Source organism: Rana temporaria, chromosome 2, assembly GCF_905171775.1.
Source record: "Rana temporaria chromosome 2, aRanTem1.1, whole genome shotgun sequence".
Taxonomy (NCBI): Eukaryota; Metazoa; Chordata; class Amphibia; order Anura; family Ranidae; genus Rana; species Rana temporaria.
Genome location: NC_053490.1, coordinates 14,668,469 through 14,695,466, shown reverse-complemented (window position 1 = coordinate 14,695,466; position 26,998 = coordinate 14,668,469). Strand labels below are relative to the sequence as shown.

Here is a 26,998-nt window from a genome sequence, read left to right as displayed (position 1 = left end):
TTTAATAAAGATGATACAGAATTATTTTTATATAGATACAGATATAAAATAAAAATAAAAATGTTGAGTTTAGTGCTTCCGGCCACGTATAAAATATGAACAGGATTTCCGTTGTGCAATTATTTCATACAACCTGGGACGGAATGGCTTGGGTTCTGTGATCCGTGTGCATTTGGCAATCGAGTCGATGATTTGAGTCGGCAATTGTTTCCTGATCTTCAGGAGATAACGCAACCTCCTTTCCGCTTCACCCCCGTCATGGAGAGGATGAATCCCAGCCGACTTTCACTGTATGGTGGGTAACGCACCTCGTTGAGTTTCTCACGACCCTCGCTGCGCAGGAGGCACGCCCGCTTATGAGAAAAGGTATCGAAGGTAAACTTGCCGTGGTACATGCCCATCCCGCTGTGTCCTGCAAGATAAAGGAACACAATGCTGTAAGATAGTGATACATAGGTAGATTCATTAAGAGTTAGGCCGGCTTATCAGTAGATAAGCCAACCTAACTCAAAATCTACGCCGACTTATGTTTAAGTGTATGCTCAAACAGAGATACACTTAAACATATCTAAGATACGACGGCTTGCGCCGTCCTATCTTAGATTGCAATATTTCGGATGGCCGCTAGGTGACGCTTCCATCGCGGTCGGCGTAGAATATGTAAATTAGTAGATACGCCGATTCACGAACGTACGCCCGGCCGCCGCAGTACATTTACGCCGTTTACGTAAGCCATTATCAGGCCTAAAGTTATTCCATCTATTAGATGGAATAGTAATGTTAAAGTATGGCCGCCGTTCCCGCTTCGAGATTCTACATTTTTACATAGTTTGCGTAAGTCGTCCGCGAATAGCGAATTACGTCGTTTACGTCCACGTCGAAATCAATAGGCCCGTGCAGCGTACTTAGCCGCAATGCACACTGGGAAATGTAGGCGCCCGGCGCATGCGCAGTAAGAAAAAAAACGTCAAAAACTTAAGGTCAAGCCTTATTAACATAAAACACGCCCCCCTTACACACATTTGAATTCAGGCGCCCTTACGCCCGCCCGCTTTAGGCTATGCCGCCGTAACTTAGCAGGCAAGTACATTGTGAATCATGTACTTGCCTTGCTAACTTACGGCGGCGTAGCCTAAACACGCTAAGCTACGCCGCCGTAAGTGTAGGCACATCTACCTGAATCAACCTAACAGAAAGCACTGCACAGAATAAGGAAGAATGGTGGAACGTAGCTTCTCAACTAACTGTATCCACAGGTGTGGTCAGAAATGGACCACGTGGGAATTTTTAGACCATTTGGGCTCAGGAAATAATTCCCCCCCCCGATGGTGAAACTGACCACGGCAGAGAGATTTGTTTTACCCTCACTTGACCAAAACTCATGGAGATGTGGAAAACACCAAGCTCGAAGGACAAGGCCTTCTTTACCTGGATCATCTTCATAACAGTGTTCTACGGGGTTGTCATTGGGTGTAATTACATGATTATGTTAATCCTTAGTGCACCCAGGGCCGCTTATAAGCCAGTACAACTGGCCCTGTTGTAGGGGGCCCCGAAGGCCCCCAGGGCTCCGGATGGCAACCCCCCCTTTTTTTATTTATTTTTTATAAAAAAATATATATTTTTTCTAATATATATATTTTTTTATTTTTTATTAAAGGGACAATTTTTTTTTCTTAGGGGTACGGGGGTCCCCAGGGGCCCGGAGATCCCCAGAGCCCGGGATGAAAACACCCCTTTTTTTTATAAAAAAATAAATACATTTTTATATATATTTTTATTTCATATATATATATATATATATATATATACACACACACATATATATATATATATATATATATATATATATATATATATATATTTATTATTTAAGGTCCCCAGGGCCCCGGATGGCAATCCCCCTTTTTTTATAAATTCTTTTTTTTTTCATATTATTTTATTTCATTTTTTTTCTTTTTATTCTATATATATATATATTTTAAAGGGCTCATGAGGTCTCCATGTGGCAAACCCCCCTTTTTTTTTTTTTTATAAATGTTTTTTTTTTTTTTTTAATTAAAGGGCCCAGAGGTCCCCAGGGCCCTGAATGGCAACCCCCCCCCTTTTTTTTTATTAATGTTTATTTATTTATTTTATTATTTTTATTTTTTCATTTTTATTAATAATTTGTAAAGGGCCCCCCTCCGCTTCTCAATTCGCGGCAGCCCCCCCCCCTGCTTCTCAATTTCAATTTCAGACGGCAGCCCCCCCCCCCCCGGTTCTCTGCTCCAGGTGCCTACCAATGCCGCCAATCCCGTAACGTGCTGCAGAGACAGTTTCAAGCCGGGCCAGGGGTGGAGCTAAAGGCGGGACCAGGGGTGGAGCTGAAGGGGGCCCCGTCAGGTAGGCTGTACGGGGCCCCATGATTTCTATCAGCGGCCCTGAGTGCACCCATCCCATGTCATCTGGCCAAATCTAATTTAGGTGGAAATTACTTGTGTGACCAAAGCCACCACAGTTCCCTGGACAAACATGACCATGATGGCACCATATCTACCAGGGCCTTTTTGATAATGGGCAATAATCTCCCCCAGTCACCAGGACCTTCAAGAAAGAAAGTCATCTGTGAAGGGTCTTCTACCTTCCCCTAGAAATCCAGGACTTGTGATCTTCATGGACCAGTGGTTCCAAACTTCGGGCCAGATTCACGTACAATAGCGCCGGTGTAACGTAACCCGTTTACGATACACCGCCGCAAGTTTCCAGTTTTAGTGCCCGATCCACAAAGCACTTACCTGGAAACTTGCGGCGGTGTATCGTAAAGACGTCCGGCGCAAGGCGGGCAAATTCAAATGGGCGTGCGCCATTTAAATTAGGCGCGCTCCCGCGCCGGACCTACTGCGCATGCTCCGTTTCCTAACTCCCGCCGTGCTTTGCGCGCCGTGACGTCATTTTTTTGACGACGCATGTAACGTAATTACGTATTCCCGGACGGCTTACACAGACGACGTTCATTTTTAAATTTCGACGCGGGAACGACGGCCATACTTTATACAGCAATACGATTGCTGTGTAAAGTTAGGGCACCTAAAACGACGACTAACTTTGCGACGGGAAACTAGACTAGCAGCGACGTAGCGAACGCGAAAATCCGTCGTGGATCACCGTAACTCCTAATTTGCATACCCGACGCTGGTTTACGACGCAAACTCCCCCCAGCGGCGGCCGCGGTATTCCTATGATGGCACCATATCTACCAGGGCCTTTTTGATGGGCAATAATCTCCCCCAGTCACCAGGACCAAGACCTTCAAGAAAGAAAGTCATCTGTGAAGGGTCTTCTACCTTCCCCTAGAAATCCAGGACTTGTGATCTTCATAGACCAGTGGTTCCAAACTTCATTCCTTAAGTACCCCTAACAAGTCATGTTTTCCTTTACCTTGCTTTGGGTGCTTTAAGTCCATGGCTTGGTATCTATGACTTGGGCTTAGGAAATAATTCCCCCCCCTCGATGGTGAAACTGACCACGGCAGAGAGATTTGTTTTACGCTCGCTGGACCAAAACTCATGGAGATGTGGAAAAAAACAAGCTTGAAGGACAAGGCATTCTTTACCTGGATCATCTTCATAACAGTGTTCTACCGGGTTGTCATTGGGCGCAATTACATGATTATGTTCATCATTAGTGCACCTATCCCGTGTCACTTGGCCAAAGCAAATTTAGGTGGAAATTACTTGTGTGACCACAACCACCGCAGTTCCCTGGACAAACATGACCATGACGGCACCATCTTTTTGATAATGGGTAATAAATCTCCCCCAGTCACCAGGACCAAGACCTTCGTGATAGAAAGTTATCTGTGAAGACCAGTGGCGGTCCGTCTATAGAGGGCGCTGGAGCGCTGCCCCCTCTGGTGGCTCCGCACCGCCACTGAAATAACATACATTTATGCATTGCATGAATGTATGTTATTGTTGCCAGCTGCCGCTGGTCTAATTCAGATGGCCGGAACTTGAGCGCCGACCACCTGAATAACGGCAGCTGGTTGGCTGTGCGGAAATGTGCCTATCAGAGCCAGCGGCTCTGATAGGCTTTCCGAGTACAGCCCTCGTCTCCCGGAAGCTTATCCTCGGAACGTACGGGGGGTGCGTTCCTTGGATAAGACTGACGGCTGTCCCAGCCAATCAGGTTCACCGATTCTGGTTATCGGTAACCTGATTGGCTGAAGCGTCACCAAGGCGGGAGAATACATCAAGGGACGTGGAAGGAGAAAGGTAAGTGCATTTTACAGGGCACATCGGCATCAATGGGCACAGCGGCGACAATGGGCACAGTGGCATCAATGGGCACAGTGGCCACAAAGGGCACAGTGGGACAAAGGGCACAGTGGCATCAATGGGCACAGTGGCATCAATGGGCACAGTGGCATCAATGGGCACAGTGGTGACAATGGGCACAGTGGTGACAATGGGCACAGTGGCATGCATAGTGGCAACAATGGGCACAGTGGCGACAATTAAAGGGCACATTGGTGACAATTGGCACAGTGGCGACAATTGAGGGGCACAGTGGCTGCGTTTGATGGCATGGCACAGTGGTGATAATTGATGGCACAGTGGCTGTGTTTGATGGCATGGCACAGTGACTGCGTTTGATGGCATGGCACAGTGGTGACAATTGATGGCACAGTGGTGACAATTGATGGCACAGTGACTGCGTTTGATGGCATGGCACAGTGGTGACAATTGATGGCACAGTGGCTGCATTTGATGGGCACAGTGAGGCTGCGATTTTTTTCTTTTTTTTTTTTTTTCGTTTGCGCCCCCCAAAAATTTTGAGCACCAGCCGCCACTGCTCATTCCTTAAGTACCCCTAACAAGTCATGTTTTCCTTCACCTTGCTTTGGGTGCTTTAAGTCAATGTCAATGGCTTGGCATCTATGACAGCTATTTTAGCTAAGGGAAAATCCCAAAACATGGCCTTTTGGGGGTACTTGAGCACCACTGATGGTTATTCAATTCCATTTGTTTCTATTATATTCTAGTCTATTCTGTTTTTATTTTCTATTCTATTTTGTTCTGTTTTACTCTATTATATTCTATTATTTTATTTTATTTTCTGTTACATTATTTTTTTTTCTATTCTATTCCCTTATTTTCTATTCTATGTTATTCTCTTTGGAAACTCTAAAACTATTCGAATAGGAAACCTATTTGAATTAAAAAACATTTAGAATTCTAAAACGATTCAAATTCGAATTTTGATTTCGTTTAAATTCGGTACTATTGTAATCCGGAAATTCGGATACATGTGAATTTTCCGAAAAATGAAAATTCAGCCGAATTTCAAATGGGAACTAAATAATTTTTAGCAGAGCTCCTAGAGAATAAAATGGCGGTCGTTGCAATACTTTATGTCACACTGTATGGGCCAGATTCTCAAAGACTTACGTTGGCGTATCAGTAGATACGCTGTCGTAAGTCCGAATCTGCGCCGTTGTATCTTTAAGCGTATTCTGGAAACCAGATATGCTTAAATTTGGCTAAGATACGAGTGGCGTAAGTCTCCTACGCCGTCGTATCTTAGGGTGCATATTTACGCTGGCCGCTAGGTGGCGCTTCCGTTGTTTTCCGCGTTGAATATGCAAATGAGCAAGATACGCAGATTCACGAATGTACGAACGCCCGTCGCAATTAGTTACGCCGTTTACGTAAGACATACGCCGGCGTAAAGATAAAGCATGTCTCTAGGTAGCGCAGCCCATGCAAAGTATGGACGTCGGAACAAGCGTATCTTTTTACGTTGTTTGCGTAAGTCGTACGCGAATAGGGCTGTGCGTAAGTTACGTTCACGTCGTAGGCAGTGTTCGACGTATCTTAGGCATTCTATCCGACTCATGCGCACTGGGATACGTCCACGGACGGTGCATGCGCCGTACGTTCAAAACGTCATTTACGTGGGGTCATGCTTTATTTACATAAAACACGCCCACCTCTTCCCAATTTGAATTAGGCGCGCTTACGCCGGCACATTTACGCTACACCGCAACTTAGTAGCTTTGTGAATACAGCACTTGCCTCTCTAAGTTGCGGCGGCGTAGCGTAAATACGATACGCTATGCCCACCCACACTTACGCCGCCCTACGTGAATCTAGGCTTATATGCGCAGCAGTCTTACAAATGTCAATTTTTTTATTAACCACTTCCTTACTGGGCACATATACCCCCCCTCCTGCCCAGGTGAAATTTCAGCTTCCGGCACTGCGTCGCTTTAACTGACAATTGCGCGGTCGTGCGACGTGGCTCCCAAACAAAATTGACGTCCTTTTTTTCCCACAAGTAGAGCTTTCTTTTGGTGGTATTTGATCGCCTGTGCGGTTTTTATTTTTTGCGCTATAAACAAAAATAAGCGACAATTTTGAAAAAAAAATACAAAGGCCCAGATTCAAGAAGCACTTGCGCCCGCGCAACCATAGGTTGCGCGGCGCAAGTGCTTACTTGCTCCGGTGTAACGAGTGCTCCTGATTCAGGAACCTCGTTACACCGAATGCAGCCTAGGATGTGACAGACATAAGCCTCCTTATGCCTTTACATCCCAGGCTGCATTCTTGCGTTGGCCGCTAGGGGGCGCGGCCTTTGTGATCGGCGTGTAGTATGCAAATTGCATACTACCACCGATTCACAAAAGTTGCGCGGGCCCTTCTCACGCAAGGTACGGAGTTTCCGTACGGCGCCTTTAGCATAAGGTTGCTCCTGCTATAGCAGGCGCAGCCAATGCTAAAGTATAGCTGCGCCTCCCGCTCGCAACGTTCAAATTTAACGTCGTTTACGTAAGTGAACCGTGAATGGCGCTGGACGCCATTCACGTTCACTTACAAGCAAATGACGTCCTTGCGACGTCATTTGCCGCAATGCACGTCGGGAAAAATTTCCCGACGGAGCATGCGCTGTTCGCTCGGCGTGGGAGCGCACCTAATTTAAATGATTCCCGCCCCCGGCAATATGCTAAGCAGCCTTGCGCCCGGCTGCTTAGCATATTGCCCGCGCAATTTACGGAGCAACTGCTCCGTAAATCGCGGGCAAAGCGCAATATTTGCGTGGGCGCAGAGAAAAAAATTTGCTCTTTGCCCACGCAAATATTGCGCGATTCTACTTGAATCTGGGCCAATATTTTTTACTTGTTGCTATAATAAATATCCCAATTTAAAAAAAAGTTTAGGGCGATACGTATTCTTCTACATATTTTTGGTAAAAAAAAAAAAATCGCAATAAGCGACTGGTTTGCGCAAAAGTTATAGCGCCTACAAAATAGGGGACAGAATTATTATTTTTTTATTATTTTTTTTTTTTTTACTAGAAATGGCGGCGATCTGCGATTTTTATTGGGACTGCGACGTTATGGCGGACGTATCGGACACTTTTGACACATTTTTGGCGCCATTCACATTTATACTGCGATCAGTGCTATAAATATGCACTAATTACTGTATAAATGTGACTGGCAGGGAAGGGGTTAACACTAGGGGGTGAGGAAGGTGTTAAATGTATTCCCTACATAGTGTTCTAACTGTGTGGGGGGAGGGGGGTGATTGGGGGAGGTGACCGATCTGTGTCCGTATGTACAAGGGACACAGATCGGTCTCCTCTCCAGAAACAGGACGCTGTCTCTGTGTAAAACGGCAATGAGAGATGATCTCATATGTTTACATATGAGATCATCTCTCATTGGCCGCACAGATCGCATCGCAAACGGGCACTCTGATTGGCCGTTCACGGCGATCTGTGATTGGCTGTGTCCAAGGGACACGGCCAACACAGAGTTTCCCCGCTGCGCGCTCTGGAGCGCGCGCGGGGAACGCCCAAAGGGGCGGCCGTCAATTGACGGCATGTTGGATATTCAGATCCGCGCTGTAGCCGTCATTCGGCTATAGCGCGGGTCTGAAGTGGTTAAAAAATAAGAAAACAGTAAAGTTAGCCTCATTTTTTTCTATAAGGTGAAAGATAATGTTATGCTGAGTAAATTGATACCCAACATGTCACGCTTTAAAATTGCGCCCGCTCGTGGAATGGTGGCAAACTTTTGGAATTAAAAATCTCCATAGGTGACGTTTAGAGTTACAGAGGAGGTCTTCTGCTATAATTATTTCTCTCGCTCTAACGATTGCGGCAATACCTCGCATGTGTGATTTGAACACCGTTTTCTAATGTGGGCGGGACTTACATATGCATTGACTTCTGCGCGCGAGATTGGAGGGACGGGGTGATTTTTATTGTTTTCTTATTCATTTCACTTTATTATTTTTTTACACTGTTCCTTAAAAAAATCTGATCACTTTTATTCTTAATACAAGGAATGTAAACAACCCTTGTAATATAAATAATATTAAAAGCCAGCAGCTACAAATACTGCAGCTGCTGACTTTTAATAAATGGACACTTACCTGTCTGGGGTGCCCGCGATGTCGGCAGCCGAAGCCGATCAATCGCTCGGCTCTCGGCTGCCCCCGCCGCCATCCTCGGTGAGAGAATCAGGAGTGAAGCGTTTTGGGGGTGGGGGGAGGGGAGTGGGTTTATTTGCCCGGAAGTGGGTGCAAATACCTGTATTATATAGGTATCTGCACCCCCCTCCCCCCTGAAAGGTGCCAAATGTGACACCTAGGGGGGGAGCGTTGCGAAAAGCGGAGGTTCCATTTTTGTGTTCACCTCCGCTTTAACCACTTAAGGACCGCCTAACGACGGTCATGAGCTCCGTGATCGCGCCCGTGGGACCCGCGGACCCAATCGCCACTGGTGTCCCGCGACCGGGTCAGAGAGCTGAAGAACAGGGAGAGGTGAGTGTAAACAAACCTTTCTTCCTAGTGAGAGTGTCACTGATCGTCTGTTCCCTGTCATAGGGAACGACGATCAGTGACGTCACACGCCAATCCACGCCCCAACACACAGTAGTAATGCCTCCCCTAGGTCACACTTAACCCCTTCAGCGCCCCTACAGGTTAACCCCTTCACTGCCAGTGTAATTTTCACAGTAACCAGTGCATTTTTATAGCACTGATCGCTGTAAAAATTACAATGGTCCCAAAATGGTGTCAAAGGTGTCCGATGTGTCCGCCATGTCGCAGTCACGATAAAAATCGCTGATCGCCGCCATTACAAAAAAAAATGAAAAATATTAATAAAAATGCAATAAAACTATCCCCTATTTTATAGACGCTATAACTTTTGCGCAAACCAATCAATAAACGCTTATTGCAATTTTTATTACCAAAAATATGTAGAAGAATACGTATAGGCCTAAACTGAGGAAAAAAAAAGTTTTTTATATATATTTTTGGGGGGATATTTATTATAGCAAAACGTCAAAAATATAGAATTTTTTTCAGAATTGTCGCTCTATTTTTGTTTATAGCACAAAATATAAAATCCGCAGAGGTGATCAAATACCACCAAAAGAAAGCTCTATTTGTGGGGAAAAAAAGGACGTCAGCTTTGTTTGGGAGCCACGTCGCACGACCGTGCAATTGTCAGTTAAAGCGACATAGTGCTGAATCGCAAAAAAGGGGCCCGGTCCTTTAGCAACAAAATGGTCCGGGGCTTAAGTGGTTAAAGTCCGACATAGTGTTTTTTATTATTTTCTGTCTAAGAGCCCCAGGTAGTAGTAACAGAGTAATGGAGCCACAGAAAGGCGAAATGGAGCCCGAGATAGGAGTAATGGAGCCCCAGATAGGAGTAATGGAGTCTCAGATAGGAGTAATGGAGTCCCAGATAGGAGTAATGGAGTCCCAGATAGGAGTAATGGAGCCCCAGATAGGAGTAATGGAGTCTCAGATAGGAGTAATGGAGTCCCAGATAGGAGTAATGGAGTCCCAGATAGGAGTAATGGAGTCCCAGATAGGAGTAATGGAGCCCCAGATAGGAGTAATGGAGCCCCAGATAGGAGTAATGGAGTCTCAGATAGGAGTAATGGAGTCCCAGATAGGAGTAATGGAGTCCCAGATAGGAGTAATGGAGTCCCAGATAGGAGTATTGGAGTCCCAGATAGGAGTATTGGAGTCCCAGATAGGAGTAATGGAGCCCCAGATAGGAGTAATGGAGCCCCAGATAGGAGTAATGGAGCCCCAGATAGGAGTAATGGAGTCTCAGATAGGAGTAATGGAGTCCCAGATAGGAGTAATGGATCCCAACATAATAGTAATGTAGCCCCAGATTGGAGTGATGGAGACCCTAACAGTAGTAAAGGAGCCCCAGATAGTAGTAATGGAGTAATGAAACTCCAGATAGAAGTAAGAGAGTAATGGAGCCCCAGACAGTAGTAGCAGAGTAATGGAGCTCCAGGTAGTAGTAACAGAGTAATGAACCCCTGATAATAGTAAAATGTCCTTCTCTAAGTTTGAACAGACTCAGTGCAATGGAGGTCATCCTTGAAGAGCTCTTAACAGTCAAAACACGCATTGACCTCATTACCTCCGATGAGCAAACAGGGCTGACTATTGGAAAAACACAGAGAATGATGAGGATCTCACTACGGCAGTGTTACATGTCTGAGCTGCACCTCTCTGCTTTTATGGCAAGTCCCAAATTATCAGTCAAACACCTGGACTGTCATGGGCAAATCTGCCCACTAGATGGCGGTAGCGGCACAATCACGTCACTTTGACGAGCGGCGCGGGGGGCAGGTGCTGACGCCATCTTGGCTCCAAACTTGACTATTTAATGGAGCCGACACTGGGGCCTCTTGCTGTTCGGTCTACAGCGTGTTCTGAGACAAACCTGATACGCGTTACCTGCCAGTTCCTGAGACCCGGCTTGCTCCTGATTATCCCTGATCTCTGCCTGCCCTGACCTCTGCTTGTCTGACCACGTCTCTGCCTGTCCCTCTGATCTGTCTGCTGCCCGCCAGTTGCCAACCCGGCTTGGACCACGGCTCCGCTCCTGCTTTGACCCTGTACCTGATCCGCCCGCCTGTGTATGACCCGGCCCGTCTGAACCTGCTAGTGTCTGTACTACGATACACTTCCCTCAGTTGCTGATCCCGGCTTCCTGCACCTAGCTCCAGTCATCTGCTGTCCAGTCTTCTTTAGCACCGCTGACATCTTTCCGAAGTGCACAGGATCCCAGCTCAGCCCAGCACCAGCGTTTTCCCACCAGGCGCTTGTGCGACTCTGCACTCTCGGGTTCCCTGTTCACTCTACCAGGGCCTCCGGAGTCAGAGGAGCAAAAGTAGCCGTTCCCGGCACGTCAGGCTCCACTACCAGGTACGTGACATGGACTGTAGAAAGTCAGAAGACCACAAATTTGCCCACAAAACAGAGAAATCCAATCCAATACTCACCGACTCCTCCAAATGGCAGAGTTATGATGGTGGTTTGCACTACACAGTCGTTGGCACAGAAGCTACCGCTGCTTGTCCTGTCCAGGAACTGATTGATGATCTGCCCAAGAAAAAAAATAGGTTATATTAGTTCCATATTCCGGTAAGGCTTAGCACTGGGTAATTTATCGTGTGCATGCAGTTTAATTCCTCTCCCACATACACCTTCAGCTGTGAGCAGGTGACCTGCAATCTTCTGTATAAGAAGGGGCACATTTCTCTGTGCCTAATATAAATGCCCCTTATTACACACCATGTAACTAGTATATCAGTATTGATCTTCATCCCCTTTACCAATCAGCTTGCAGGATGTTTAAGGCTTATCATAGATTTTAAATATTATTGGCCCATATCCATCTGCTGCATAGAGGCTTAGAGAAACTTTTGGATGCCATATGAGAGGCATGTTCTGCACTGGAGACCCTTTCTGTAGGTAATATGATGGGTTTGTGTCTAAATACTGCAATGGGGTCCAGAAACCCTTTCTGTAAGTACAATTATGGTTTTGTAGGTAGGTACTGCAATGGGGTCTGAAGACTCTTTCTGTAAGTAAGATGATGGAATTGTTTGTAGGTATTACAATACGGCCCACTGACCCTTTCTGTAGGTAATGTGATGGGTTTGTGTCTAAATACTGCAATAGGGTCCAGAAACCCTTCCTGTGAGTAAAATTATGGTTTTGTAGGTAGGTACTGCAATGGGGTCCGGAGACCGTTTCTGTAAGTAAGATGATGGAATTGTATCTAGGCATTACAATACGGCCCACGGACCCTTTCTGTAAGTAATGTGATGGGTTTGTGTCCAGATACTGCAATGGAGTCCAGAAACCCTTTTCTGTAAGTGAAATTATGGGTTTGTAGGTAGGTACTGCAATGGGGTTTGGAGACCCTTTCTGTAAGTAAGATGATGGAATTGTTTGTAGGTATTACAATAGGGTCCATAGACCCTTTCTGTAAGTAATATGATGGGTTTGTGTCCAGATACTGCAATGGAGTCCAGAAACCCTTTCTGTAAGTGAAGTTATGGGTTTGTAGGTAGGTACTGCAATGGGGTCTGGAGACCCTTTCTGTAAGTAAGATGATGGAATTGTTTGTAGGTATTACAATACGGCCCACGGACCCTTTCTGTAGTTAATGTGATGGGTTTGTGTCTAAATACAGAAATAGGGTCCAGAAACCCTTCCTGTGAGTAAAATTATGGTTTTGTAGGTAGGTACTGCAATGGGGTCCAGAGAATGTTTCTGTAAGTAAGATGATGGAATTGTATCTAGGTATTACAATAGGGTCCACAGACCCTTTCTGTAGGTAATGTGATGGGTTGTGTCCAGATACTGCAATGGAGTCCAGAAACCCTTTCTGTAAGTAAAATTATGGATTTGTAGGTAGGTACCGCAATGGGGTCTGGAGACCCTTTCTGTAAGTAAGATGATGGAATTGTATCTAGGTATTACAATACGGCCCACGGACTCTTTCTGTAAGTGAAATTATGGGTTTGTAGGTAGGTACTGCAATGGGGTCTGAAGACCCTTTCTGTAAGTAAGATGATGGAATTGTTTGTAGGTATTACAATATGGCCCACGGACCCTTTCTGTAGGTAATGTGATGGGTTTGTGTCTAAATACTGCAATGGGGTCCAGAAACCCTTCCTGTGAGTAAAATTATGGTTTTGTAGGTAGGTACTGCAATGGGGTCCGGAGACCGTTTCTGTAAGTAAGATGATGGAATTGTATCTAGGTATTACAATAGGGTCCACAGACCCTTTCTGTAGGTAATGTGATGGGTTTGTGTCCAGATACTGCAATGGAGTCCAGAAAGCCTTTCTGTAAGTAAAATTATGGATTTGTAGGTAGGTACTGCAATGGGGTCTGGAGACCTTTTCTGTAAGTAAGATGATGGGATTGTGTCTAGGTATTACAATAGGGTCCACAGACCCTTTCTGTAGATAATGTGATGGGTTTGTGTCCAGAAACCCTTTCTGTAAGTAAAATTATGGATTTGTAGGTAGGTACTGCAATGGGGTCCACAGACCCTTTCTGTAGGTAATGTGATGGGTTTATGTCTATATACTGCAATGGGGTCCAGAAACTCTATCTGCAAGTAAAATTATGGGTTTGTAGGTAGGTACTGCAATGGGGTCCACATACCCTTTCTGTAGGTAATGTGATGGAATTGTGTCTAGGTACTGCAAAGGAGTCCAGTGATCCTTTAACCACTTAAGCCCCGGACCATATTGCTGCCTAAAGACATTTCGGGACTGCATCGCTTTAACAGACAATTGCGCGGTCGTGCGACGTGGCTCCCAAACAAAATTGGCGTCCTTTTTTCCCCACAAATAGAGCTTTCTTTTGGTGGTATTTGATCACCTCTGCGGTTTTTATTTTTTGCGCTATAAACAAAAATAGAGCGACAATTTTGAAAAAAATTCAATATTTTTTACTTTTTGCTGTAATAAATATCCCCCAAAAACATATATAATTTTTTTTTTCCTCAGTTTAGGCCGATACGTATTCTTCTACCTATTTTTGGTAAAAAAAAAATCGCAATAATCGTTTATCGGTTGGTTTGCGCAAAATTTATAGCGTTTACAAAATAGGGGATAGTTTTTTTGCATTTTTATTTTTTTAATTTTTTTTACTACTAATGGCGGCGATCAGGGATTTTTTTCGTGACTGCGACATTGTGGCGGACACTTCGGACAATTTTGACACATTTTTGGGACCATTGTCATTTTCACAGCAAAAAATGCATTTAAATTGCATTCTTTATTGTGAAAATGACAGTTGCAGTTTGGGAGTTAAACACAGGGGGCGCTGTAACATTTAGTGTTCACTTTGTGTCTGTTTACTAGTGTAGGGGGGTGTGGCTGTAGGAATGACATCATCGATCGGGTCTTCCCTATAAAGGGAATCACCCGATCGATGCGCCGACACAGTGAAGCACGGGGAAGCCGTGTTTACACACGGCTCTCCCCGTTCTTCAGCTCCGGGGAGCGATCGCGACGGAGCGGCTAAAAACAAATAGCTGCGCCGTTGTCCCGGATCGCTCCCCGAGCGGACCCGACCTCCGCATGTACCGGGGGGGGGGGGGTCCTGATCGGACCCCCCACCCACGTCTAGCAGAGAACGTACAGGTACGTGGATGTGCCTGTCCGTGCCATTCTGCTGACGTATATGTACATGAGGAGGTTGGGAAGTGGTTAAGTAATATGATGGGTTTCTGTCTAGTTACTGAACTTGGGGCCATGTGAAATCACAAACCAAACCAAAGGACTTTCTCTGTATGTTATAGAAGGGGACTATGTCCAGTTGCTATACTGGGCCTGTGGATCCTTCCTGTAAGTTGTTTGAGGGACCTGTGGCCTGGGGATCCTTTCTGTATGTTATATGAGGAGCCAGTGGCTTGGTGTTTAGATTCTACACTGGGGCCCAGAGACCCTTTATGTAGGTAATATGATGGCTATGTGTCTAAGTATTGCAATGGGGTCTGGCTTCCCTTTCTGTAAGCAATATGAGTTTGTGTCTTAGTACTGCAATGGGGTCCATATATCCTTTCCCTAAGTAATATGATAGGATTGTGTTGTGGTGCTACAATAGGGTGCAGGGACCTTTCTGTATGTAATATGACAGGTCTATGTCCAGGTATTCTTTGTGACCAAAGGAATTTTTTCTGAATGTTATATGAGGGGCCCATATCCAACTTCTGTATTGGGCCCAGAGACCCTTTCTGTGTGATTTAACCACTTAACCCCCGGACCATATTGCTGGTCAAAGACCAGAGCACTCTTTGCGATTCGGCACTGCGTCGCTCTAACTGACAATTGCGTGGTCGTGCGACGTGGCTCCCAAAACAAAATTGGCGTCCTTTTTCCCCCACAAATAGAGTTTTCTTTTGGTGGTATTTGATCACCTCTGCGGTTTTTAGTTTTTGCGCTATAAACAAAAATAGAGCGACAATTTTGAAAAAAATATATATTTTTTACTTTTTGCTGTAATAAATATCCCCCAAAAATATATAAAAAAACGTTTTTTTCCCTCAGTTTAGGCCGATACGTATTCTTCTACATATTTTTCGTAAAGAAAAAAAATCGCAATAAGCGTTCATTGATTGGTTTGCGCAAAAGTTATAGCGTTTACAAAATAGGGGGTATTTTTATTAATATTTTTTTTTTACTAGTAATGGCGGCGATCAGCGATTTTTTTCCGGTACTGCGACATTATGGTGGACACTTTGGACACGTTTGACACATTTTTGGGACCATTGTCATTTTTATAGTGATCAGTGCTATAAAAATGCATTGGATTACTATAAAAATGCCACTGGCAGGGAAGGGGTTAACACTAGGGGCCGAGGAAGGGGTTAATTATGTTCCCTGGGTGTGTTCTAACTGTAGGGGGGGTGGCCTCACTAGGGGAAATGACTGATCGCTGTTTATACATTGTATGAACAGAAGATCAGCATTTCCCCCCTGACAGGACCGGGAGCTGTGTTTACACACACAGCTCCCGGTCCCCGTTCTGTAACGAGCGATCGCGTGTGCCCGGCGGCGATCGTGCCCGCCGGGCACGGGAGTCGGGGGCGAGCCAGGGGCACGAGAGCCGACGTATAGCTACGGGCTATCGCGCAGGGGAGCTGAACTGCTGCCGTATAACTGCGGCGGCTGGTCGCCAAGCAGTTAAGGGGTCCATGTGCAATTGCTCTACACATTCTGGGGACCCTTTCTGTATGTGATATGAGAGGTGAGATGCTTCACAGGGGTTTGGGACCCTTTTTGTATACAAGATGACAGGTTTGCATTCAAATTCGAAAATCTGGAATAACTATATTAACTAACTAATAATAACTATTAAATTTTAGGTATTGTAATTTCCTTTCAAATTTGGCTGTTAGTGAACGTAACGAATACGAATTTATCCAAAGTGACAAAATATCCGAAATAATGAATGCCGCATCTAAACGAATGGAAGGTAACGAATTAATAATAATAAATAACAATGAGAAAAACTTTTTATTCTTCTTCTTCTTATTATTAGTTTGTTCCATTCTATTTGTTTAGATACGGAATTTGTTATTTCGGATATTTCGTCACTTTGGATAAATTCGTATGCGTTATGTTCACTAACAGCCAAATTTGAAAGGAAATTCCAATAACTAGAATTTAATAGTTATTATTAGTGATTTATGCCCATATTCTCTCTAAAAATCCCGACGAAAAAACACGACGCGGACCCGACGCCATCCGTAACATGGCCTACGTGGGACTGGCGGAAATTTAATCCTCATATAGCAGGACTAAATTTCCGCTTACGCAAACGACGTTAGCGACGGTTACGTGACGCGAATTCGTTCGGGAATCGGCGTAGAAGGATCATTTGCATAGGCAAATGAGTCCTTCACGTAAATGCCATCTAGCGGCGGGCGGCGTCATTACATTTAAGATCCGCCAGTGTAAGTGACTTACAGATGGCGGATCTTAAGTGTATCTATGCGAAAATGATTCTAAGAATCAGGAGCATAGATACACGGGTCAAAAAAGGGAGTTACGATGGAGTATCCTGAGATACTCCATCGTAACTTCACTGAGAATATGGGCCTTAGTTATTCTTTTAAATTGTCAGATTTTCCTTTATTTTTTTGGATTTACAAATTTTCAAATTTACAAATTGCGATCATAACGAATGACCTCAAAACGAAAACAAAGCGAGCTGCTGATGTACTTTGCTGCGACCCGGTCTCCTGGAAGTGAGGACAGGGTACCTGTCAAAGAAAGGTATGCGCTTCCCCCCCCCCCCCAAAGGTGCCAAATGTGGCATCTGAGGAGGGGTGGAACTCCGCTTTGGAGCAGCAAGGAGTTCAAGGTTTACCAGAAACAAGATATGAAGTCAGGTTGTCCAAGGATTAGGCAGGGTCTCAGGTGGCACAGTAGGAAGAGCTCTCTAATTTGGCAGTCACCTTAGGCCTTACACACACAGGGGCCTCGTGGCCGCCTAGTTTGCCTTAATACAGAGTCGCCTCTTCTAGCAGCAGAGATCCCAGTCATCAGAACAGTGCAGGGTCCGTTCACATAGAGAAAACAGGCTGCGAGTGGGACAAATCACTGGGGAAACGGAGCTCACTAAGATCACAGCCAGAGAGAGACGCTCAGCTCATCAGAGCCAACTCTGACACTTCCCCCCCTAGGGTGACCACATTTCCAAACTACCATTCAGGGACACCCTCCCTTCCCAAAAATCAGCTTGTGATGTAATGAATCACAGCACAGTGATTGGACACAAGAGGCGGGATTTATAATTTCTCCAATCACAAGCAGGGGGCGGGATTGTGCTTCTCCAGGCATTCCCAGCCAGGACAAGTACTGTCAGTGAGTAAAGCGGTGATGTGGTGGCCTTTTTTGGGGGCATCAGATTGGCCCGGGGGGGGGGGGGGTGGCTGTGTCAGGTCAGTTTCATTCTGGGACACTGTATTGTCCTGGAATGAATGTGCCCGGGACAGACCTGCAAAATGCGGGACTGTCCCGGGCAATCTGGGACACATGGTCACCCTATCCCCCCCCCCCCTGCTGTCCGCACAGCCGGACAGAGGAGAGAGCTGCTTCTACTCCTCCCCCTCCCGTCCTCATGTGTCTGCCCCGCCCACTCTCCCCAACAGACAGTGTTCTGCTGCCTGAGAGAAGGGGATGTGTGGGCAGGAAGATTCAAACTCAAGCCCAGTAAATAGAAAAGAAAGATGGAGCCTGATCCATCCATCCAGTCCCTCCTGCCTCCAAGTGAGTACACTGATGTAGGGGTGCCCTTCCTTCCCTTCTTTCTCTTTCTCCCTTCATCTTTCTTTCTTTTTTTTCCCTTCATCTTTTTTTCTTTCTCCCTTATGGGCGTGAGTGGGGCCTTATGTCTAGGTTGTGCCTAAGGCCTCGCAAAGCCTAGAGCCGCCTCTGCTGCCACCCGCAACAGAGGTCATGGGTTTGGATCCTGACATACAGTATGAGGGACCCGTGCCGTGTTGTGTGCTGCACTGGGTCTGGGGAACCTTTCTTTATGTTATATAAAGAGTCGGGCCCGGATTCTGAAAAGAGATACGCCGGCGTATCTCCTGATACGCCGTCATATCTCTGAGTCCGGCCGTCGTATCTATGCGCCTGATTCATAGAATCAGTTACGCATAGATATCCATTAGATCCAACAGGCGCAAGTCTCTTACGCCGTCGGATCTAAACTGCATTTTTTTTTTGGGACCGCTAGGTGGCGCTTCCGTCGAATTCCGCGTTGAGTATGCAAATTAGCTAGATACGCGAATTCCCGAACGTACGCGCGGCCGACGCAGTGAAGTTACGACGTTTACGTTAGGCTTGTCCCGGCGTAAAGTTGCCCCTGGGTCTATGAGGCGCAGCCAATGTTAAGTATGGCCGTCGTTCCCGCGTAGAAATATGAAAATTGACGTTGTTTGCATAAGTTGTCCGTGAATGGGGCTGGGCGCCATTTACGTTCACGTCGAAACCAATGACGTCCTTGCGACGTCATTTGGAGCAATGCACCCTGGGATATTCTTCGGACGGCGCATGCGCAGTACGTTCGTCGTGGGAACGCGCTTAATTTAAATGCTTCACGCCCCCTACCCGGCTAATTTGAATTAGGCGGGCTTGCGCCGGGTGATTTACGCTACGCCGCCGCAACTTTACAGGCAAGTTCTTTGAGAATAAAGCACTTGCCTGTAAAACTTGCGGCGGCGTAGCGTAAATCAGATACGCTACGCCCGCCAAGTTTTACGCCATTCTACAAGAATCTGGGCCTCAGTGTCCAGTTACTGTACCAGACCTGGAACCCTTCCTATACATTACGTGACAGGCCAGTGCCCAGGTACCACCCTGGGTCCAGGGAACCTAAGCTACAGCTCGGACACATGTACTTGAAAACATACACAATGGCCCAGATTCAAGTAGAATTGCGCGATATTTGCGGGGGAGCAGGGCAACGATTTTGCCCTGCGCCCCCGCAAATATTTTGCGCTGCCCTCGATTCACGGAGCAGTAGCTCCGTGAATTGCGAGGGCGCGCCGGCAAATTTGCCCGGCGTAAGCGCGCGCAAGTTAAATGATCCCGCCGGGGGCGGGAATCATTTAAATTAAATTAAATTAGGCGCGCTCCCGCGCCAAGCGTACAGCGCATGCTCCGTCTGGAAACTTTCCCGACGTGCATTGCGGCAAATGACGTCACAAGGACGTCATTTGCTTCTAAGTGAACGTGAATGGCGTCCAGCGCCATTCACGTTTCACTTACGCAAACGCCGTGAAATTCAAATTTCACGGCGCAAGAAGGCCGGCTATACTTTAGCATTGGCTGCCCCTACTATTAGAAGGGGCAGCCTTGCGCTAAAAGTAGCCGTACGGAAACTCCGTACCTGGCTTGCGCGGGGCCCGCGCAAGTTTGTGAATCAGTTGGTAGTTTGCAATTTGCATACTACACGCTGATACACAATGGGAGCGCCCCCTAGCGGCCCCCGCAAGAATGCAGCCTAAAATCTGGAAGGCATAAGAGCCTTATGCCGCGCAGATTTTAGCCTGCAGTCGGTTCCTGAATCAGGAGCACTCGTTACACCGGAGCAAGTAAGCACTTGCGCTGCGTAACCTATGGTTGCACGGGCACAAGTGCTTCTTGAATCTGGGCCAATGTACTCAGAGGACTAAGTTGTATAGAGGACACACACCATATAGTGGTACACACACACATGCACTGACCTGTGAGTTGGCGGAGAACGCATAGGCAGCGAGAGGCTTTTCTCGCTTGTTGATGAATTGAATGGCTTCTTCTAAGCCGGAAACTGTGAGAATGGGAAGAATTGGTCCAAAAATCTCTTCCTGCATCACCGCATCTGACTCCACCACGTCCATAAGAATGGTGGGTGCTGAAATGAGAGGCGATAGGTAAATCTTTCTATAGATCTGCCCTTTTCACACAGACTCTGCATACATTTCTTACATCTGACTGGCTTCAGGTAAAACCATCATCTACATAGCACTGACCTCCTAGAATGGCACCAAGGCGGGCATCACTAAATTGCAGGCCGCGGTCCAGATCCGGACAGAGTCACTGTCCCATCTGGACCATGGAGGTTGTGCCATTGAGGAACCAGTTCTTTCCCCCAGCCTCCTCTGTCATTCTCACTGCAGAGTGAAGAGCGAGGGGCACAGCAGCACTGGGCACAGGGTGGTGTTGGCAACTAATCACCAGCTTGTTAATATGAAAAGTTAACTCTGCCAGCTCCCTGCCCTCCGTCCAGTGCTGCTGTGCCTCCCGCTCTACACTCTGCTGCGTACCCATGGAAGGTAGAAGAGGGAAGGGGACCCTCCCTGACATGGACGTGAAGGGGGGGGGGTGATAAGGGGAGCCAAGAAGAACTGTGGGGGGTGATTTGTAAAGGGGCAAGGGAGGACACCACTGCGGTGGGTTCTGAAATGGTGGGAGCGAAGGACACCGCATTGTGATGGGGCCAGGGGGGGTTTGAAGGGGACACAGGAGGACACCACTGGGGGGGTGAAGGGGGCAAAGGAAGATACTACTGGGGGGTGAAGTGGGGGGGGGAAGGAAGACACTACTCTGTGTGTGTGTGTGAAGAGAACAAAGGAGGACACTACTATGGGGGGGGGTATGTAAAGAGGGGCAGGGGACACTACTGTGAAAGGGGGGGGGGTGATGTGAAGGCACGCAGGGGGCACTACTGTGGTGGTAATGGAGGGATCGTTGCTGTGAAGGGGGACCAGAACACTATTGTGAATTGGAGGGGGAGATAAGGGGGGCTGTGGACTCCACTGCGGTGGGTTGTGAAATGGCGGGAGCAGGAAGGGGGGGGGGGGGGCTTTGAAGGGGACACAGGAAGACACCACTAGGGGGTGAATGGGGGGCAAAGCAAGATACTGCTGGGGGGTGAAGTGGGGGGGCAAAGGAAGACACTACTGTGTGTGTGTGGGTGAAGAGGAAAAAGGAGGACACTACATGGGGGGGGGGGGGGGTGATGTAAAGAGGGGCAGGGGACACTACTGTGAAAGGAGGGGGGGGGCAATGTGAAGGCATGCAGGGGGCACTACTGTGGTGGTAATGGAGGTATCGTAGCTGTGAAGGGGGTTCAGAACACTATTGTGAATGGGAGGGGGAAGATAAGGGGGGCTGTGGACTCCACTGCGGTGAGTTGTGAAATGGCGGGAGTGAGGGTTTGAAGGGGACACAGGAGGACACCACTGGGGGGTGAAGGGGGGGCAAAGGAAGATACAACAGGGGGGTGAAGGGGGGGGACAAAGGAAGATACTACTGGGGGGGGGGGGGGAAGGGGGGGACAAAGGAAGATACTACTTGGGGGTGAAGGGATGGGCAGGGGTTGATGTGATGGTGTGCAGGGACACTACTGTGAAGGGGATGGGGAGGGATAATATGAAAGGGGGGTTAAGATCACTACTGTATAAGGCGGGGGGAGATAAGGGGGGCAGAGAACACTACTGTGGGGAGGGAGAGCGTATAGATACGCCGCGTAAATTCAAAGCTGCGCCGGCGTATTTTCTTTCTGTATTCAGAAAGCAAGATACGCCGACATTAGCCTAAGATCCGACTGGCGTAAGTCTCTTACACCGTTGTATCTTAGGGTGCATTCTCACGCTGGCCGCTAGGTGGCGCTTCCGTCGTTTTCGGCGTAGAATATGCAAATGACCTGGATACGCCGATTTACAAATTTACGTTTGCCCGGCGCTATTTTTTTACGTCGTTCACGTTAGGCTTTTTCGGCGTAAGGTTACTCCTGCTATTAGGAGGCGTACGCAATGCTAAGTATGGCCATCGTCCCTGCGTCGAATTTAGAATTTTTTACGTCGTTTGCGTAAGTCGTTCGCGAATAGGGCTGGACATAATTTATGTTCACGTCGAAACCAATGACGTCCTTGCGGCGTACTTTGGAGCAATGCACACTGGGAAATTCCATGGACGGCGCATGCGCCGTTCGGGAAAAACGTCAATCACGTCGGGTCACCAAGAATACGCTTACGCCGGCCCCATTTACGCTACGCCGCCGTAAGTTAGAAGGCAAGTGCTTTGTGAATACAGCACTTGCCTCTCTAACTTACGGCGGCGTATCGTAAATACGATACGCTGCGCCGCCGTAACAATGCGTGCCCCTACCTGAATCTAGCCCTAGATTTTTCCTATTATATGGTATGGCTGTATTGGAAATAAATGGACTCTGAAAATACTGAAATATGTTGGCAACGCAGCTTCTTATCAGACACTCACATATATACTGACATTGCTTCACCTACATCCCACTGCCTTTTGCTATTCACTGTCAGCATAGTATTCTGCTGCCATCTGCTGGAAACTTTTTATTATTTTTATTTGGAATAATTGTATTGGCATTACATTCATTATACTTTGCTGCCATCTGCTGGAATATTTTATATTATTTGGCATCAATTTTACTGGCAATACATCAGTGGTGTACAATTGAAGAATTATAGGGGGCCTTAAGTGTGGCCCAAACACCTCCAGAAGGCCACACAGTAGCAGCCCATTTTCAAACCTCAACAGGCCAAAATGTTGGTCTTTTTTTTTTTTTGCAGAGCATCATAATGCACACTGAGGAAGTTGAAGTACAATTACCTCCTCTGTCCAGGGGGATTTACTAAAACTGGAGCACTCAAAATCTGGTGCACTCCCTAGGACACACTTAACCCCCTTCCTCGCCCCCCTAGTGGATAACCCCTTCCCTACCAGTGTTATTTACACAGTAATCGGTGCATTTTCATAGCACTGATCGCTATAAAAATGCCAATGGTCCCAAAAATGTGTCCGAAGTGTCCGCCATAATGTCGCAGTACCGAAAAAAAAAATCGCTGATCGCCGCCATTACTAGTAAAAAAAAAATATTAATAAAAATGCCATAAAACTATCCCCTATTTTGAAAACGCTATAACCTTTGCGCAAACCAATCAATAAACGCTTATTGCGATTTTTTTTTTTACGAAAAATATGTAGAAGAATACGTATCGGCCTAAACTGAGGAAAAAAAATGTTTTTTTTAGATATTTTTGGGGGATATTTATTATAGCAAAAAGTAAAAAAAAGAGATTTTTAATACAGCTTACCTGTAAAATCTTTTTCTTGGAGTACATCACGGGACACAGAGCGGCATTCATTACTATATGGGTTATATGGAGTACCTTCAGGTGTAGACACTGGCAATCTCAAACAGGAAATGCCCCTCCCTATATAACCCCCTCCCATAGGAGGAGTACCTCAGTTTTGTAGCAAGCAGTATGCCTCCCAAAATGGTCCTCAAAAAAGAGGGGTGGGAGCTCTGTGTCCCGTGATGTACTCCAAGAAAAAGATTTTACAGGTAAGCTGTATTAAAAATCTCTTTTTCTTTATCGTACATCACGGGACACAGAGCGGCATTCAATACTATATGGGATGTCCCAAAGCAATGCTTACAATGAGGGGAGGGAGAACATCTCCAAGACAAAAGGATTTAATTTAGAGATATACTCAAATCATAATAAATCCAACTTAGTTGAGAAAAATAAAATTTTTAAATTTAACTCGAACAAGAGGAGCCCCCGGAATCCGAGGGTCTCAAACTGCAGCCTGCAGCACTGCCTGCCCGAAGGCAGTATCAGTATTCCTTCTTACGTCCAACTGGTAGAATTTTGTAAACGTGTGGACAGAAGACCAGGTTGCCGCCTTGCAAACTTGAGCCATAGAGATCTGGTGGTGTGCTGCCCAGGAGGCGCCCATGGCTCTAGTAGAATGAGCCTTTAATGATACTGGAGGAGGCAACCCTTTCAAGCCGTAGGCCTGAGTGATTAATTGCTTAATCCACCTAGAAATGGTGGACTTTGCAGCTGCCTGCCCCTTCTTGGGCCCATCCGGTAGAATGAACAGCACATCTGTCTTCCGGATCTTCTTTGTAGCTTTAAGATAGGCCTTCATGGCCCTGACAATATCCAAGGTATGCAGCAACCCTTCCTTTCTGGAAGTAGGTTTAGGGAAGAAGGATGGTAATACCAAATCCTGGTTCAAATGAAAACTGGATATGACCTTCGGAAGGAAGGAAGGATGAGGTCGGAGAACGACCCTGTCCTTATGAAAAACAAGATATGGTTCCTTACAGGATAAGGCTGCCAGCTCCGAAACTCTTCTTGCGGAAACTATGGCAACCAAAAATACTAACTTCCTTGTCAGTAGAACCAAAGGAATATCAGCCAACGGCTCAAACGGTTGTTTCTGTAAACTTGACAGAACAAGATTTAAATCCCACGGACAAAGCGGGGATTTAACTGGAGGTCTAATACGTAAGACCCCTTGAAGGAAGGTCTTAACCAGCGAGTGGGTGGCCAGCGGCCGCTGAAACCACACTGACAGAGCAGAAATCTGTCCTTTGATTGTGCTTAATGCCAATCCTTTATCCACTCCTAGCTGGAGAAAACTTAATACTCTATCGATGGTAAATTTGCGAGAAAGCCATCGCTTGGACTCACACCAGCCTACATAGGCCTTCCAGACCCTGTAATAAATCACCCTAGAGACCGGTTTCCTGGCTCTGATTAGGGTAGAGATTACTTTCTGAGACAGACCTCTACCCCTGAGAATCAGGGATTCAGCTTCCAGGCCGTCAAATTTAGATGCCGTAAGGCAGGGTGGAGGATCGGACCTTGCGATAGCAGGTCTGGCCGTAGAGGAAGAGTCCAAGGGTCTCCCACTACCATCCTTAAGATTAGTGAGTACCATGCCCTTCTGGGCCATGCTGGAGCTACCAGGATGACTGGTATGTGCTCCACCCGGATCCTGCGCAGCAGGCGGGGTAGTAACTGGAGCGGGGGAAACGCATAAAGAAGTTTGAACTGATGCCAAGGGCAAACCAACGCATCGGTTCCGCAGGCCATCGGATCCCTTGAGCGGGACATGAACCTGTCTAGTTTCTTGTTGAGTCTCGATGCCATGATATCCACGTCCGGCACTCCCCATCTTTGGCAGAGTGCTTGAAAGACTAGTGGATGCAGAGACCATTCCCCCGGCCATAGAGTCTGGCGGCTTAAGAAGTCCGCCTGAAAGTTGTCCACTCCTGGAATGAATATTGCCGATATGCAGGGCACATGAGCCTCTGCCCATAGAAGAATCAAGCTCACCTCTCTCTGAGCGGCTTGACTCCTGGTTCCCCCTTGGTGATTTATGTGTGCCACGGCCGTGGCATTGTCTGATTGAATTCTCACCGGGAACCCCTGCAATTTTGACGTCCAAGCCCTGAGGGCTAGTCGAGCAGCTCTGAGCTCCAAGATGTTGATGGGCAACTGCTTCTCTGGCTTTGCCCAAGTACCTTGACGAGTGCAACCATCCAAAATTGCTCCCCAGCCCGTCAGGCTGGCGTCTGTGGTCACTATCTTCCAAGCCACTGGGCTGAAAGACCTCCCCTTCAGTAGATTCTGAGGGTCTAACCACCAACACAGACTTTGTCGGACTCTTGATGAGAGCGGCAACGGGATATCCAAGGCCTGTGGCCTTCTGCTCCATGCTGACAGGATGGCTGCCTGTAGGATGCGAGTGTGGCTCTGGGCGTATGGTACCGCCTCGAATGTGGCCACCATCTTGCCTAGTAACCTCATACATAGGCGAATAGTCGGTTCTTTCTTGCTTAGAACCAGTAGGATTAATTCCTTGATGGCTTTTACCTTCCTCAGAGGTAGGAACACTCCTTGTTGTTCTGTGTCTAATCTCATGCCGAGATATTCCAACTGCTTTGTGGGCTGGAAAGCTGACTTTTCTCGATTTAGGACCCAGCCGAACCTCTCGAGGTATTGGACCGTGAGGGCCACTGCTCGCTCCAAGCCGGGAGACGAGTGATCTATGACTAGGAGGTCGTCCAGGTATGCTAGGATCGTGACCCCTTGGATCCTTAGTTTGGCTAGGATTGGAGCTAGGACCTTCGTGAACACCCGGGGGGCCGTAGCCAACCCGAAGGGAAGCGCCACGAATTGGAAGTGACGCGAAGCCACCATGAAGCGTAGATATCTTTGATGTGGCTGATAAATTGGAACATGAAGGTAGGCATCCTTTATGTCTATGGACGCCATGAAGTCGTCCTTCTGGAGTGTGGCAGCTGCTGACCGCACGGATTCCATCCGAAATGAGCGGATCTTTAGATATGCATTTACCATCTTTAGGTCCAAAATTGGCCTGACATCTCCATTGGATTTTGGGATGATGAATAGGTTGGAGTAGAAACCCAGCCCCTGTTCCAGGACTGGTACCTCTACTATTACTTCCTGGGAAAGTAGATGATCTAATGCCGATCTTAATGCGGCTCCCTTTTCCGGATCGTTTGGAATCCTCGACTTCTGGAAATGAGGAGGAGGAAACCTTAGGAAATCTAATTTGTAGCCTGTGGCCACGGAAGACCGTATCCACTCGTCGGGAATGCTGGCTTCCCAAATCTCTGAAAAGAGTCGCAGCCTTCCCCCCACCTTCGTGGGTGGGGGCGCCCCTTCATAAGGTTGGCTTGGGGGCTGGTTTTGCTGGTTTGCGAAACCACTGCCTTTTGCCTCTAACAGCCTGTCCTTGTGATCTGCTGTTGAAGCCGAAGTTTGCTTTTGCAGGAGGCCGTCGATACTGCTTGGCATTAGAGGG

At 47.0% G+C, this 26,998-nt stretch overlaps 1 protein-coding gene across 2 annotated transcripts in view; it reads right to left on the bottom strand.

Annotated features, from left to right (window-relative positions):
* Positions 1 to 3: 3 nt before the first annotated feature.
* The window catches only part of LOC120928832 (aldehyde dehydrogenase family 3 member B1-like), a 71,711-nt gene continuing 44,716 nt past the window's right edge, over positions 4 to 26,998 (bottom strand). The window contains exons 8-10 of one of the 2 annotated variants that reach the window (XM_040339849.1): positions 20,077 to 20,243; positions 11,312 to 11,411; positions 4 to 412 (exon numbers count right to left, since the gene is read on the bottom strand). In XM_040339849.1, the coding sequence (XP_040195783.1) occupies positions 219 to 412; positions 11,312 to 11,411; positions 20,077 to 20,243 (461 nt within the window). In that variant the 3' untranslated portion in view covers positions 4 to 218. The remainder of the gene's footprint in view (positions 413 to 11,311; positions 11,412 to 20,076; positions 20,244 to 26,998) is intronic. The other variant, XM_040339850.1, reaches the window with a different exon arrangement.